At 37.5% G+C, this 13,200-nt stretch overlaps 1 protein-coding gene across 11 annotated transcripts in view; it reads left to right on the top strand.

Annotated features, from left to right (window-relative positions):
- The window catches only part of ATRX (ATRX chromatin remodeler), a 184,856-nt gene that overhangs the window by 166,391 nt on the left and 5,265 nt on the right, over positions 1–13,200 (top strand). For 9 of the 11 annotated variants that reach the window (XM_031944868.1, XM_031944866.1, XM_031944865.1 and 6 more), the window contains 2 exons: positions 11,209–11,358; positions 12,655–12,690. In XM_031944868.1, coding sequence (XP_031800728.1) covers positions 11,209–11,358; positions 12,655–12,690 — 186 coding nt within the window. The remainder of the gene's footprint in view (positions 1–11,208; positions 11,359–12,654; positions 12,691–13,200) is intronic. The other 2 variants (XM_031944870.1, XM_031944863.1) reach the window with 1 other exon arrangement.

The raw sequence follows: 13,200 nt of genomic DNA, 5'->3' as shown, positions 1-13,200 counted from the left end.
GGACCTGTATGTGCAAGAATGTTTGTGGCAGCACTCTTTGTAGTGGCCAGAAATTAGAAACTGAGTGGATGCCCCTCGATTGGAGAATGGCTGAATAAACTGTGGTATATGAATGTTATGGAATATTGTTGTTCTGTAAGAAATGACCAGTAGGAGGATTTCAGAAAGGCCTGGAGAGACTTAGATGAACTGATGCTGAGGGAAATGAGCAGGACCAGGAGATCATTATACACTGCAATAACAATACTATGTGATGATCAATTCTGATGGACGTGGCTCTCTTCAACAATGAGATGAGCCAAATCAGTTCCATTTGTTCAATAATGAATAGAACCAGCTAGAAAAAGAATTTTTAAAAAATAACTACTTTATTTTTTTATTATAGCTTTTTGACAATTGCAACACCTTCTGTTCCAATTTTTCCCCTCCTTCCCCCTGCCTCATCCTCCAAATGGCAGGTTGGCTAATACATGTTAAATATGTTAAAGTATATGTTAAGTACAATGTATGTATACATATCCATACAGTTAAAAAATAAGTACTTTAAATAAAAAAGTAAGCTTTAAAAAAATTAAAATAATTGAAAAATAAAAAAGAGTTAAAATGCTGGGCCTACAAGGTGGCACACTGGATAGATTACTGGTCCTGAAGTCAGAAGGACCCGAGTTCAAATCTGGCCTTAGACATTTAATACTTCCTAGCTATATGACCCTGAGCAAATCACTTAACCCCAATTGCCTCAGCAAAAAAAGGGGGGGAGTGTTAAAATACTATGTTGTGGTCCACACTCAGTTCCCACAGTCCTTTCTCTGGGTGCTGATGGCTTTCTTCATCACAAGAGCGTTGGAACTGGTCTTAATCACCTCATTGATGATGAGAGTCACATCCATCAGAATTGATCCTCGTATAATCTTCCTGTTGCTGTCCATATTGTCTTTCTAACATCATTTTTCTTCTGGGCCTGATGACATGAACACATTATGGATAGCTAGATTCTCTTTTATGAATCTTCTTACCTGCTAGGGATTTTAATTACATTTTAGAGAATTTAATTTGGTACTTTCCAGTCTAAAGATGATTCTCTTTATCAAAGAAAATAGAAACAAAAGAAAGGGTGGATATTTCAATCTTCTTGGTCAATTTTCAACTTTACTCCTTCTGTCCAGAGCCTTCTGCCTTTTTCTTCTTTGATCCCTCTCTTTTCCCCATATAATTGTTTTGGTGAGGGAGTAGAGGTGCTTTTTTTATTTGTAGCATTTTAATCTAGATTCAGATCGTTCTGAGTTTTAACACTCGTGATATGCTATACTTTCGCATATATCTTCTATTACCTGCCCTTGCTTCCTTTTTGAAATATATCTTTAAAAAAATAGGTTGATAGATGAGTTCCATTTGTTACCAAATCAGTATCCTTGGGTTATTCCTCCTTTCCCTTTCTTATCAGAATTATTTTTCTTTGCTTCTTCAGAATTTCAGTCTGAAGCACTTCCTTTTCCTTCATGGCTTCCTCTACCAGTAGAATTTTTGTATAACATTTCTTATATATCTTTTCTCTAAGCCTTTGAAATTCTGTCCCAACGTCCACGGTACATGTCAAATAGTGTCTGACTTTCCTTTCCTTTCCTATCATTAATTCTAAGATAGAAAAATCACTGCCTCACTCCAAAGGTTCCTTCTCTAGATCATTTTCCAGAGGAGGAAGCTGAAGTAAAATGTGGTAAATGACTTGCCTAGAGTCACCCACCTAAGTGTCTGAGGCCTGAATTGAACTCAGCAAGTTGAGTCTTCCTGGCTGTAGACGTGACACTGTACCATCTAGCTGCCTTCATTCTCTACATGTAAGCTTTAATTCAGGGAATTCAAGAAATTATTAGCTTTTCAGCATCTGTCAAATAGAGAGAGACATCTAACAGATACCTGAATAATCAGTCTTTTTTCTTTTAGTTTTTGTTCTCTGTGCCTCTTTTGAATGGAACTTTCAGTTATCAAGCTTTCATTTTTTTCCACCACCATTCCTCACTGGAAAAAAGAAATAGGGAATAAGTCAAACAATGTAAAAATGAACAACTCTGAAAGATGTAACACTGGTCAATGCAATGACCAACGATGATTCCAGAGTCTTGAAATATATATATATATATATATATATATATATATATATATATATATATATATTTCAAGACTCTGGAATCATCGTTGGTCATTGCATTGACCAGTGTTACATCTTTCAGAGTTGTTCATTTTTACATTGTTTGACTTATTCCTTCTGGTTCTGCTCACTTTACTTGCATACAGGTCTTCTCACGTTTCTCTGAAACCATCCCTTTTATAATTTTTAGTGGCACAAGAGTCTTCCATTATATTCATATACCATAATTTATATAGCCTTTTCTCAATTGATAGACACAGTCTTAGTTTCCAGTTCTTTGATACCATACAAAAGGCTGTCTCCAGGTATAGCTTATCATTCTTGCCACATTTATAATGTGTCCATAGTCTACTTCTTTCCAGGTAGTCTAGACTATATTTTAATATTAGTATTGTTTTTATCCATTAAATTTCTTCATCTCATGAAAGAATGCCCTACAATGCTTCCTACCCCAGATTTCCTTACCAGATCTGTGGATTCTTGAGTACTGAGAAAGCCTAATGAAGAAATTCTCTGCACCAACTATTGTGCTACTTATAGTCTTACAGAGTAGCCTGGGGTGTGGACAAGTTAAAGGACTTTAGCCAGCAACATAAAGCCATTATTCATTGAAAGGAAGTCTTAGCATTTGTTAGGCCAGCTCTCCATCCACAATGCCCAGCTGCTTCTCCATGGGGCTCTGTCTCCTTAACATGCAAGAATGCTTTAGCTCTTGGGATGTGGATTGCATTTTTCTAAGTCAGCTTCCAGTGAGATTTAAAAGCAAGAATCTTGGACTTGTTTACTAGAATCTAGACTCTTCTAATAATTTTGTTTTAACATCAGAGTGTGTATCCCATCTCTCTGGTAGACATGCAGCCCATGGGGACAGAATCACTTTCTCATTTAAATATTAATGTAGTTTTTCTGGGAATAGTTGGAGCTTAAGAAATGATTTTTGAATAAATGAATGAAGGTGTTTGTCAAATAAATGATGGAGTATGTACATAATTTCATGATGTGTTGTAATAAAATCTTGAGATTTGACATGAAGTCAGGCTTAAACATTTGTTCATGTGGCAAATACATTGTTTTTTCCTAAGTAGTCCCTCTTTGCCCCCTCCCGTGGAGAACAGAATTTAAAATACTGGATAAGAAAATACTGATTATGCCAACTGCTTTAAATTACATTCTTCACTATTTGAATTTATCATTATTTCTGTTTGATTAATTGATCAATTAATTTAAAAGAGTATTAACCATAAAATAAATCTGATTTCTTTAGCTTTCAAATTTCATTAGTAATTTAATGCAAAATAAAGTTTAAACAAAGAAAACAAACGTATGTATTTGGATGTAATATAAACCACATTTTGATGACTTTGTTGGCCAAGTGACTATGGATTATATTCCATTTTGTTTTCAATAATATTGTTTCTATAGTAACTGTTATATATGCATGTTTTAAAGAAATTCTCCACATATTGTAAGTATTTTATATTGGACTGGGAGTTTGCATTGTATGAATTTTCTTTTTGTAGCTTATTCTGCACTTATGTGTTTCCATAAAAGTTTTTCTTTGCATCCTTTTACCCATACCTTTTTCCTTTTAGTAATATCATTTATTTGTTGTATTGTAAAATTATATAGCATCATCATAGAGTTAGTGTGCTAAACTATGGCTTAAAGGAATAAAAAAATGTGATTTGTGATTTTCATGTTAGAAATTCTGCCACTTTAAAAAAAATTCTGGGGCAAAAGTTAGCTCTTGGGAGGGAGAGCGGAGTAACTAGGAAATACAGCAGATAGAGCTGGCTCTGAAGTCAGGAAGACCTGAGTTCAAATTTAGCTTTAGAAATTTACTGACTTTGTGACCCTGAGGAAGTCACTTAACTGTGTTTGCCTGGGTTTCCACATGTGTAAAATGATCTGGAGAAAGAAATGATAAACCAGTATCTCTGCTAAAAAAAAAAAAAAAAAAAAAACCCAATTGGGCTCAGAAAGAATCAGACATGAATGACCAACATCAACCAGCAAATTGTCTTCAGGACATAGTATTCATCAGCAATGAAACTGAATCGTTAGGCTCACAAGCCTAGACACAATATAGTAAAGCATAATGGTGTTAATAACTAATATTTACATAGCACCCGCTATGTCCCAGGCACTTTGATATTTTTTCTCCCATTTGGTCTTCACAATGCAGCAAGATGGATGTTTTTATGACCTCCATTTTAAAGCTGAGATAAGTGAAGCAAACAGGGTAAAGTGACTTGCTTGGGATCACTTTGTGTGTGTGTATGTGTGTGTGTGACGGAGTCTGGATTACAACTCCAGGCTGGACAATAGACCTGAACTGTGGTCCTATATTACTAGCTGTTAAATTAACTATCTGGATGTCCATCCTGTAGGTATCATATACTCAGTGGCTTTAAAACAGAAGTCAGTTTCCCCCTGAACTCATTCTGCCTTGAAACTTCCCCATTTCTCTTAAGGGGTTTTATTGTCCTTCTACTCATCAATATTCATAACTTGAGTCATCCTTTAATCTTCTCTCTCTATTCTCCCCAGATCGGATTATTTGTGGAATTTTGCCAATTCTACTTCCACAACTTCTTTTGCCTATGTCCCCTCATTTGGCTACTGTACTGGTTTACAACCATATTACCTCTTGCTTGCGCCATGGCTGTAGTTTCTAAATGGGTCTTTCTTCCAGCCTCTGCATCTTCCAATCTGCCTTACCCTACAGTTGCAAAAAGAGAATCTTCAGTGCTTCATCAATGCCTTTCAGAGAAAATATAAAACTTCACGGTCTGATTCCAGTTAAAGTGACTTAGTTGCCATTCCAAACTACAGGACAGCTTGTACAGGACAAGTCCTGTAGCTTTGTCTAGTTAGTCTTTCAATAAATTTCCTCCTTACCTCTACCAATTAAACCTCAAATGGGGTCATGAAGAATCAGGCATGCCTGAAAAAATGACTAACATAGTTCAGATACTGCCAGTGTAAGCACTTTACAAATATTATCTCATATGATTCCCCACAACAGCAACCCTAGATGGTAGGTGCTATTATTATCCCCATTTTACAGATAAGGAAATTGAGGGAAATAGGTTCAGGCATATAGCCTTGATCACATGACTAGAAAGTGTTGAAGTAGGACTTGAAGGTATGAAGGTGGCTCCTTGCCTCCTAATTGTCAATGACTTCCAGTTCTGGCTCACAGTAACTATTTCAGTAGACATTGCCTATTCTCTTCTTTTGTGAAATAAAGTGTGAGCATAAGAACTAAAAACTGAGGAATGGTTAAGACCTCTACTTATTTGCCAGATAGCAATAATGTTAGTGAACAAAATACTATGCCCAATAGGCGAGTTGTGGAGAGGACTTTGACCCTTGTAGTAAGCTTTTGCCTTTTTTTTTTTTTTTTTTTTTTAAACAGAATAATTGCAAGTATTTGGCTCTAAGTTTTATTGTTCTTTCCCTTGAATCTTGTTTATGGAGACCTGTATAGCCCTTAAATAGAATAAAAACCATGGAATGAGAAGTTAAATGTGCTAAATAAAAATACCTGTGCCAGCAACACCATATGGGCTTTGTTGCTTTATCTAGTTATTGAGTATCCTTCCACTCAATATTGTACTAGACTTTACGATGAGAAAGCATTAATGTTAATATTTAAGTATTGATATTAAAATTAAGAGTTCCAAACTATTTTTTACCTGGACCTCTCCCAGAAAGATTTTTCCTTGTGCTCCCTAATGTGTGCTTGATTATTGTGGAGGTTAAATATGTTATCTGACATAGTTAAGGTAAAAGTAGTTACAAATGAATGTCAGAATTTTTAATAAGATTATTTATTATTTCATTAACTTAGAAATTGCCCAATGTACACTACAGTTGTATTCCTGAGTATTTATTGGGGGGGGGGGGGATAAGTCGTTTCTAAAACGGCATAATTTTTTAAAGAATGCCCAGGCTGCATCTCCATAGACTTAGATAGAAAGAACAAATAATTCTGAATGTTGCAGAAATTCAAGACAAGTGTTTAGAGGTTGGCATCTTGGAGGGAAAATTAAAAAACTCAAAATGGCAGCTTTTTCCTGTTCTCATTGATTATATGGATCTTCTTGCGCTGTTAGACGTGAGGCCAACTTCAGTCATATCTTACTTCCTTTGTTAATGTATTGTGAATTACTTTAACTTATTATACAAATCTTTATTTTCACAAATTACTTTAAAAGGCCTTTTGTGTATAACTTGTTTTGATGCAAGTTTTGTTTTTTACATCACCCTCATTTCTAAATATATTTTTTCCCCTATCCTTAATGACCCATCTTTTTATAAGAGAAAAAAACGAAGGTGAAAAAAAAAAAAAAACCTTTTCAGAAAATAGCTATCAAGCCTGACAGCATTTACAGTACCTCATTTCTGTAATCCCCAACTTGTACAACGAAGGAAGGGAAATGTATTTTTTCATCTCTTCTCTGCAGCTAAGCTTAGTTGTCATAATTACAAAGCATTCAGTGCTGTTTTTCTTTTTTCTTTTCCTTTGAGGCTGCATAGCTTACTTAAGTAGAAAGAGAGCTAATTTAGAAGTCTGGACAACCTTAGTTCAAGGTTTGCCTCTGACACATACTGGGGCCTTGGTCAAGGACTCTCAAGCCTCAGAGTAGGTGCAGATCTGCCCTGGAAATGGGAGGTCCTTGACAGCCAAGAGCTCCTTGAATAAATGACATCTCAAGCCAAGTCCAAACAGTAAAAGGAAGTGTATAGATTGTCCTCCTGGTTTTGCTTACTTCATAGTCTAGCTTTCATTTGATTCTTCTTATGGGCATCTATTCTTCTGCTTTTACAATAATTAATGGCTAGGAATATTTTTTTCTATATGGGATTTTTTTTTTTTTCATCATGTCTTAACTTCCTTAGTTTAGAAAGTATGAGCATTTTTAGTTTCTCTTGACTGACTTCAGTCAGTTCTGGTTCAGTTCTGCCAGTAGTATATTATTAGTAAGTCACCTTTCAGCATTGCCTATCCATATCGTTAAGTGTGATACCACAGTGTATAGAGTAGCAGTCCTGCGGTCTGGAAGGCCCCTCTTCTTGAGTTCAGATCTCCTCTCAGACCTATAGTAAATGGGAAACTCTGGGCAAGGCACTTCACAGAGTTCACCTCCATTTACTTATTTGTTGAATGAGCTGGAGAAGGAAAGGCATATCATTCCAGTATCTTTGCAAAGAAATTCCCAAATGGGGTGACAAAAGAATTGGACACGACTGAACATTTCTTTGTCATTTTCAGAGTATGAAATGTTACTTTGAGTTACTTTGATTTGCATTTCTCTTATTAAATGGAAAAACCTTTATTAAGCTTTTATTTACTGTATGATAAGCATTGTACTAAGTGCTATCAACACAAATATTAACAGCAAGACTAGTCCCTGCCCTCAGGGGGCTTATATTCTAATACTGGAAGACACCCATACACATGGAGTTAGAGAATAATGTATTTCTTGTTCAGGAAAATTACAGGGAATAATTCGTATGGACAGTTGATTAAAATGTCCTTTTCAGTAGTGGTAGTGAAATGGGGTGGGGGGAGAGGGGCCTGCAAGTTGTATAAGAAAGGTAATATTGCATGAAGATGACCAAATAATGAGTATCCTGAATCTGGGTCAAGTAAAATAGAATGAATTCACAGTAGTTATTAGTGACTGTGATCAGTCTTTCAGCCTTGATCCATTAATCTTTTTTTTTCTTCATTTCTTTACTTGTTCCAAATGATTGGAATCATATAATTTAAGTAAAATCTGAGGTCTAGAGGTGCTAGTTTCCCTTAGTTCTGTCTTTTTTCTTTGAGATTCCTTCAAATGAATTCTGTCATTTCTCCTAGCTCTATAAATTATCGCAAGTGGGGAGTAATCTTAATAACCTAATGGCAAGGTAAGATTCTTGCCTGGAGCGTGATCTTCTCCAACATGGAGCAAGAATTGGAAGAAGACTTACAAAGACTGACTTCTAACTTATGCATGATGCATGATCCCGTGTATAAATGACGGCAAACCAGATCCCAACACTTAAATTAATCCGAATCCTTCGAAACCTGATTTGTGCCTGATGGGCAAGCTGACTTGACTGATAGTAACTGAAATGTGTGGATCATACTTAACAGCATAATCCTTCTCAATTCCATGTAAAGTAATATACAGCTCCGTTGTTTTTTTTTTTTTAGTATTTGTCAAACCATTGCTCTACAAAAGTAGGCACATTGGACCATTGATTAATAATTAATAAAGTAGTGTTAGTTATGTGTATGTAAACAGTCTTCAAAGCAAGCTTTTCTAGTATACTCTTTTTATACTATATTTATTTGTAGGATTATGGAAAACAGAGTTCAGATGTGCTACATGCATCCTGAATTGGGTTTATCCCTCCAGAAATGTATAAAAGGAGTAGCTGGAAAGAAAGACCTGGTGAAAAATAAAGTTTTATACCTGAGAATTGAGAAAAAATAATATTATTTAAAAATCTAAGAGAAAATAAACCTACAAGGTATTTCATGATGAAATTCTCAGATGACATAGAATAGTATTATCTATCACTTTTGCTGAAATCTTCCTTTTAGTATGGATTACTGAAAATGAGTTCTCTGTAATTGCTGGCACATCCTGTCAGTCTGCAAAGGCAATGTATATCAGTCCCAGTGATGGCCCATGTATCTGTCATCTATGCACTGTGATAGTGCAAGTTCAGATTTGTAGCAGGTTGACCACAGGGTGACATTAGGCCAAATGAGTATTCTACTTGTGAAATACCTTCTAGGTATACTCATCTCCCTCCATCTTAGATGAAATTGCCGAGTTGCTCCCATATGTGAATTCATTCCAGTCCCTGGGTACCCAGACTACTGCCCCGAGTTCCCTCAACCACAGCTCCCTGGTGTTTGGAGAAGAAACATTGAACCCACACCGCCTTCCATCATTGGATCCTAAAAGCTCCAGGCCACACACATTTGGTTTCTGTGGGTAGGAATTTGTGTCATCTGATCCCTTAATCTTAGTGATGAAATGGGCACCTTCTTTGGCTACCTACTCTCATTTCTCTTTGACTGAATCTTACCACTCTCTGGTGGTAAGGAAAGACTTCCTTTTCTGTCTTCCTTTTCCATTATTCCTTCTACAATTTCTGCTGAATATTAAATTTCCCTTCCCCTTGAATTTATTCTTTTCATATTCTCTCATCTTCTTGTACTCAAGGGAGCCCTCCAATCCCCAGAAGGTTCTGGCCACTGCTAGTTGCTCCTGTCATCTGTGAATGGTTTACAATAATTTGTTGCTCCCTACTGCCATATTCAGACCTTCATTCTAACCATCATTCACCAGCTTTCTTTGTGAGGTTTATTCCATTCATCCCTGTCACCCCTTTCAGATTTGTTATCTCTTCTTTCTTAACAAGATTAGGAACTGACTTATAATCTTTCCTTACAAGTCTACCATTCCCATGTATTTGGGAACTTGAACTTGCACGTTAATGTCCTCTCTGTAATCCTGGACTCCCGGGTTATCAACCTCAATTTCCATGTTCTGCTTCTTTCAACTGCCCTGGCGGATTGCTATAGCCTTATTCTCATTACCTTCCATAACTGCCACCCCCTTGATATCATCTTCTTGTTTAGTCACTTTGGTCACATTTTACTCTTCGTGACCCCATCCGGGGTTTTCTTGGCAGAGACACTGGAATCATTTGGCCATTTCCTTCTTCAGCCGTAATAGCTTTCTCAGTCACTAACCCTGGACTGTGCTACTCCTCTCCCCTCTTCTGTTTGTACTCCTGTTGGCTATTTCTCTGCTGCCTGTGAACATGCTCATAATAGCCTCATCCTTTTTACCTTACTCCTGCTATCATTCTATAGCTCTTCTCTTTTTCACTGCCAACCTCCAGACAAATTCCATTCTTTTCTCTTTGGCTTCTTATTCTACCACTCAGCTGAAACTCTTTATTTTATTGTCAAATCCACTGACTTAAGTCCTCATCCTACTTGATGGCTATGTGGCATTTGACAATATTGCCTAGCTGGAACCTCCTGACTACAAAAACTAATTGGCATTTGTAATACTGTTTGCATGTTTCTCCTCTTGTGTGTCTGCTTGCTTCTTCTTGGTCTTCTCTTGTGGATCCTTCTCAATATTCCCTCCCCTAACTGTGTTCCATAGGGCCCTGTCTTCTTTCTTATTCTTTTCTCTCTACACTCTCAACTTGGTAATCTTATTAGCTCCTTGGAATTCAGTTGCCATTTCTTTGGCAGATGACTCATATCTGTATATGTAACCGTAATCCCTCTGCTGAGCTCCAATCCCATCTTACATAGTGGACGTTTCCGGGTGGGTGGTCTGTAAGCGTCACAAACTTCACAGAAGAGATGATTTGGGAGAATCATGCTAGTTGTCTTCAAGTATTTGCAGGATTTCAATTTGGCCCCAAAGGACAGAGCCAATGACAGAAGAAGAGTAATAAATCCCCTCTCCACATGGTCGCCCTGTGCGTTTAACTAGCTTAACATACCCAGTCCTTTCAAGGGACACTCATATGATGTGGACATGCTCTTACAGTCTCTCCCTTCCAGGACTCTTGAAGAACGCTACTTCCCTCGTGGTCAGAAGATGTCAGACTTAATATGCCACATGAGAAACATAGTTTTTGAAGGTGTCTAGTATGGGGATTGGTTTCGCTTAACTATATTTGTGTAATATAACTGTACTGTATTTCTTTTTCTTTCTTTTCATGGGGGGGGTGGACTAGAAAAACAATAATTACTTGATAATTGTAGGAGGGGGAGGGGGAGCAGATTCATGATATGGACATGTCAATCTCTTTATCCATGAGAAGAGACCTTTGAAGCTGTGAAGTCCCCTGTATCTTCGGGTATTTCCTAGGCTTGTTATTGCCATTCTGAGGGCAATAACTAACTAGTACTGCCAGTATAAGTGTCCCATGCCAACAGTTAGCAGAAGGTCTTAATGTCGGGGCATACATTTTATTGGGAAAACCTCACGCCATCTCACTTATTTACATCTGAACAGGACACAATCCTTGCAGAGTTGCTTCAGATACATAAAGAACATATCGTAGGATATCACGAGCATGATTCTCTTCTGGACCACAAAGAAGAAGAAGAGTTGACTGAGGAGGAGAGGAAAGCAGCTTGGGCTGAATATGAAGCTGAAAAGAAGGTAAGGCTACTCCCTTTCTCAGTGGCAAATGGGGTCCTCATTTAGAATCTGAGCACTTGGAGCAAGGGCCCAGTGAAGAGGTATTCCTTGAAGAAGAAATAGAGATTGATTGAATCTGGAGATCCTATAGATTAGGGCAGCTAGGTGTCGCTGCAGTGGACAGAGTTCCAGGCCTGGAGTCAGGAACACTCATCTTTATGAGTTCAAATCCGGCCTCAGACACTTCCTAGCTGTGTGACCCTGGGCAAGTCACTTCACCCTGTTTGCCTCAGTTTCCTCATCTGTCAGATGAGCTGGAGAAAGGAATGGCCAACCAACTCCAGTGTCTCTGCCACGAAAACCCCAGATGGGGTCACAGAGAGTCAGTCACAACTGAAATGATTGAACAAAAGGATCTTCTAGGTTATGTGGCATAGTGGGGAGATCCTGCTAGATTGAGAAACAGGACACCTGGGTTTGAATCTCAATGCTTTTACTAAGTAGTAAGTAGATACTAGATACTAATATTAAGCAAGTAAGTATTAAATATGATATTGAACAATTCACTAACCCATTCTTCCCCCCAATTCTTCTCTTTCAAATAATGGGGATTGTACTAAATAACATCTTCTTAAATCCCCTACAGCTGTAAATCTGTGATTCTATAAACTGAGGCCCATTGAGGTGAAATTACTTAGCCAAATGAGCCAAGCAAATAACAGAGTTGAGAAGCAGTAGGGTACAGTTTCTGGAAAGAGCACTGGTGCTGGAGTCAGGAGCTCTGTTCAAACCTTGCCAATCCGTATACAGGTCATGTGGCTTTAGACAAGTGTAGTCTTTTTCCTTCTCTGTTAAAAAAAGAGAGAGAGAGAGAGAGTTACTTAGTTTCTCTAAGGCCCCTTTCAACTCTCAGTCTGTGATGCTCACTTTTGAATTCCACATCCTGTGCTCTTTCTACTCTGTTTCTTTTCTTTTCCCACACTTCCTACTATCCTGTCTTTCCCAAATGTTGTGGAGAACTATTAAGGGTCTCATGTGGGTCTAATACAAATCGGGCAGGACCCAAAGGAAGTCGTGGAATGGAGGGGAGGAGAGGGCTGGGTGGGAAGATGGGGTGGGGGTGGGGGTAACAACTGACCAGTATTGAATCATCTCTAGTTTGTGTTTCCAGTTCAGAGACATAAAGACTATTAGAACTTAGAAGGACTTTAGAGATCATCTAATTCAACCCCCTTACCTCACAGATGAGGAGATTGTATAGGGTAAAAACCTGGTTATTCTCCATTCAATCCATGGTTTCCCATTGCTTGCTAACAGGAGAAGATTACTGCATTGAGGGGCATGGATGAACAGGTACCAGCTATATTTACTAATAACTCTAGTTACAGTAAGTCTAATTATTCAGGTCTTGGTTGATGTTCTGTTACCCTCTTTATTGTGAAAACTAAGTTATTATAGAAAGTATATCAGGGTATGGATGCAGATTCTATTATTGGCTATTAGTCTACAACAGTCACTTTCTGTTTAAAAACAAGTTTTTAAATTTGTGGTTTTTAAAAAAAGAATCCTTTTAATGATAAATTTTAGTAAGAATGTATGTGTACGTTCATGGGAAAAGTTGCCTTAACACTGTATCCTTTTTAAACTCCCCAAAATTCATTATTCCAAAAGCTCTTTGGCCTTCTTGTGATGCTACATTTGTCATCAGAATTCTCTGAAAAACCCAGTTCTGTGGGAATCTCAGGAGAAAAAGAGGGGCGCGTTTACAGGTTAAAGCTTTCTGTGTAATAAGATCTTGGTTTCGGCTGAAAAAGGACTTTTGTTTGTGTGTGGAAGAGTGTTAATAATTTGCTAGATCTGAGA

This window comes from Sarcophilus harrisii, chromosome X, assembly GCF_902635505.1.
Source record: "Sarcophilus harrisii chromosome X, mSarHar1.11, whole genome shotgun sequence".
NCBI classification, from domain to species: Eukaryota; Metazoa; Chordata; class Mammalia; order Dasyuromorphia; family Dasyuridae; genus Sarcophilus; species Sarcophilus harrisii.
This window is presented reverse-complemented; position numbering and strand designations above follow the sequence as displayed.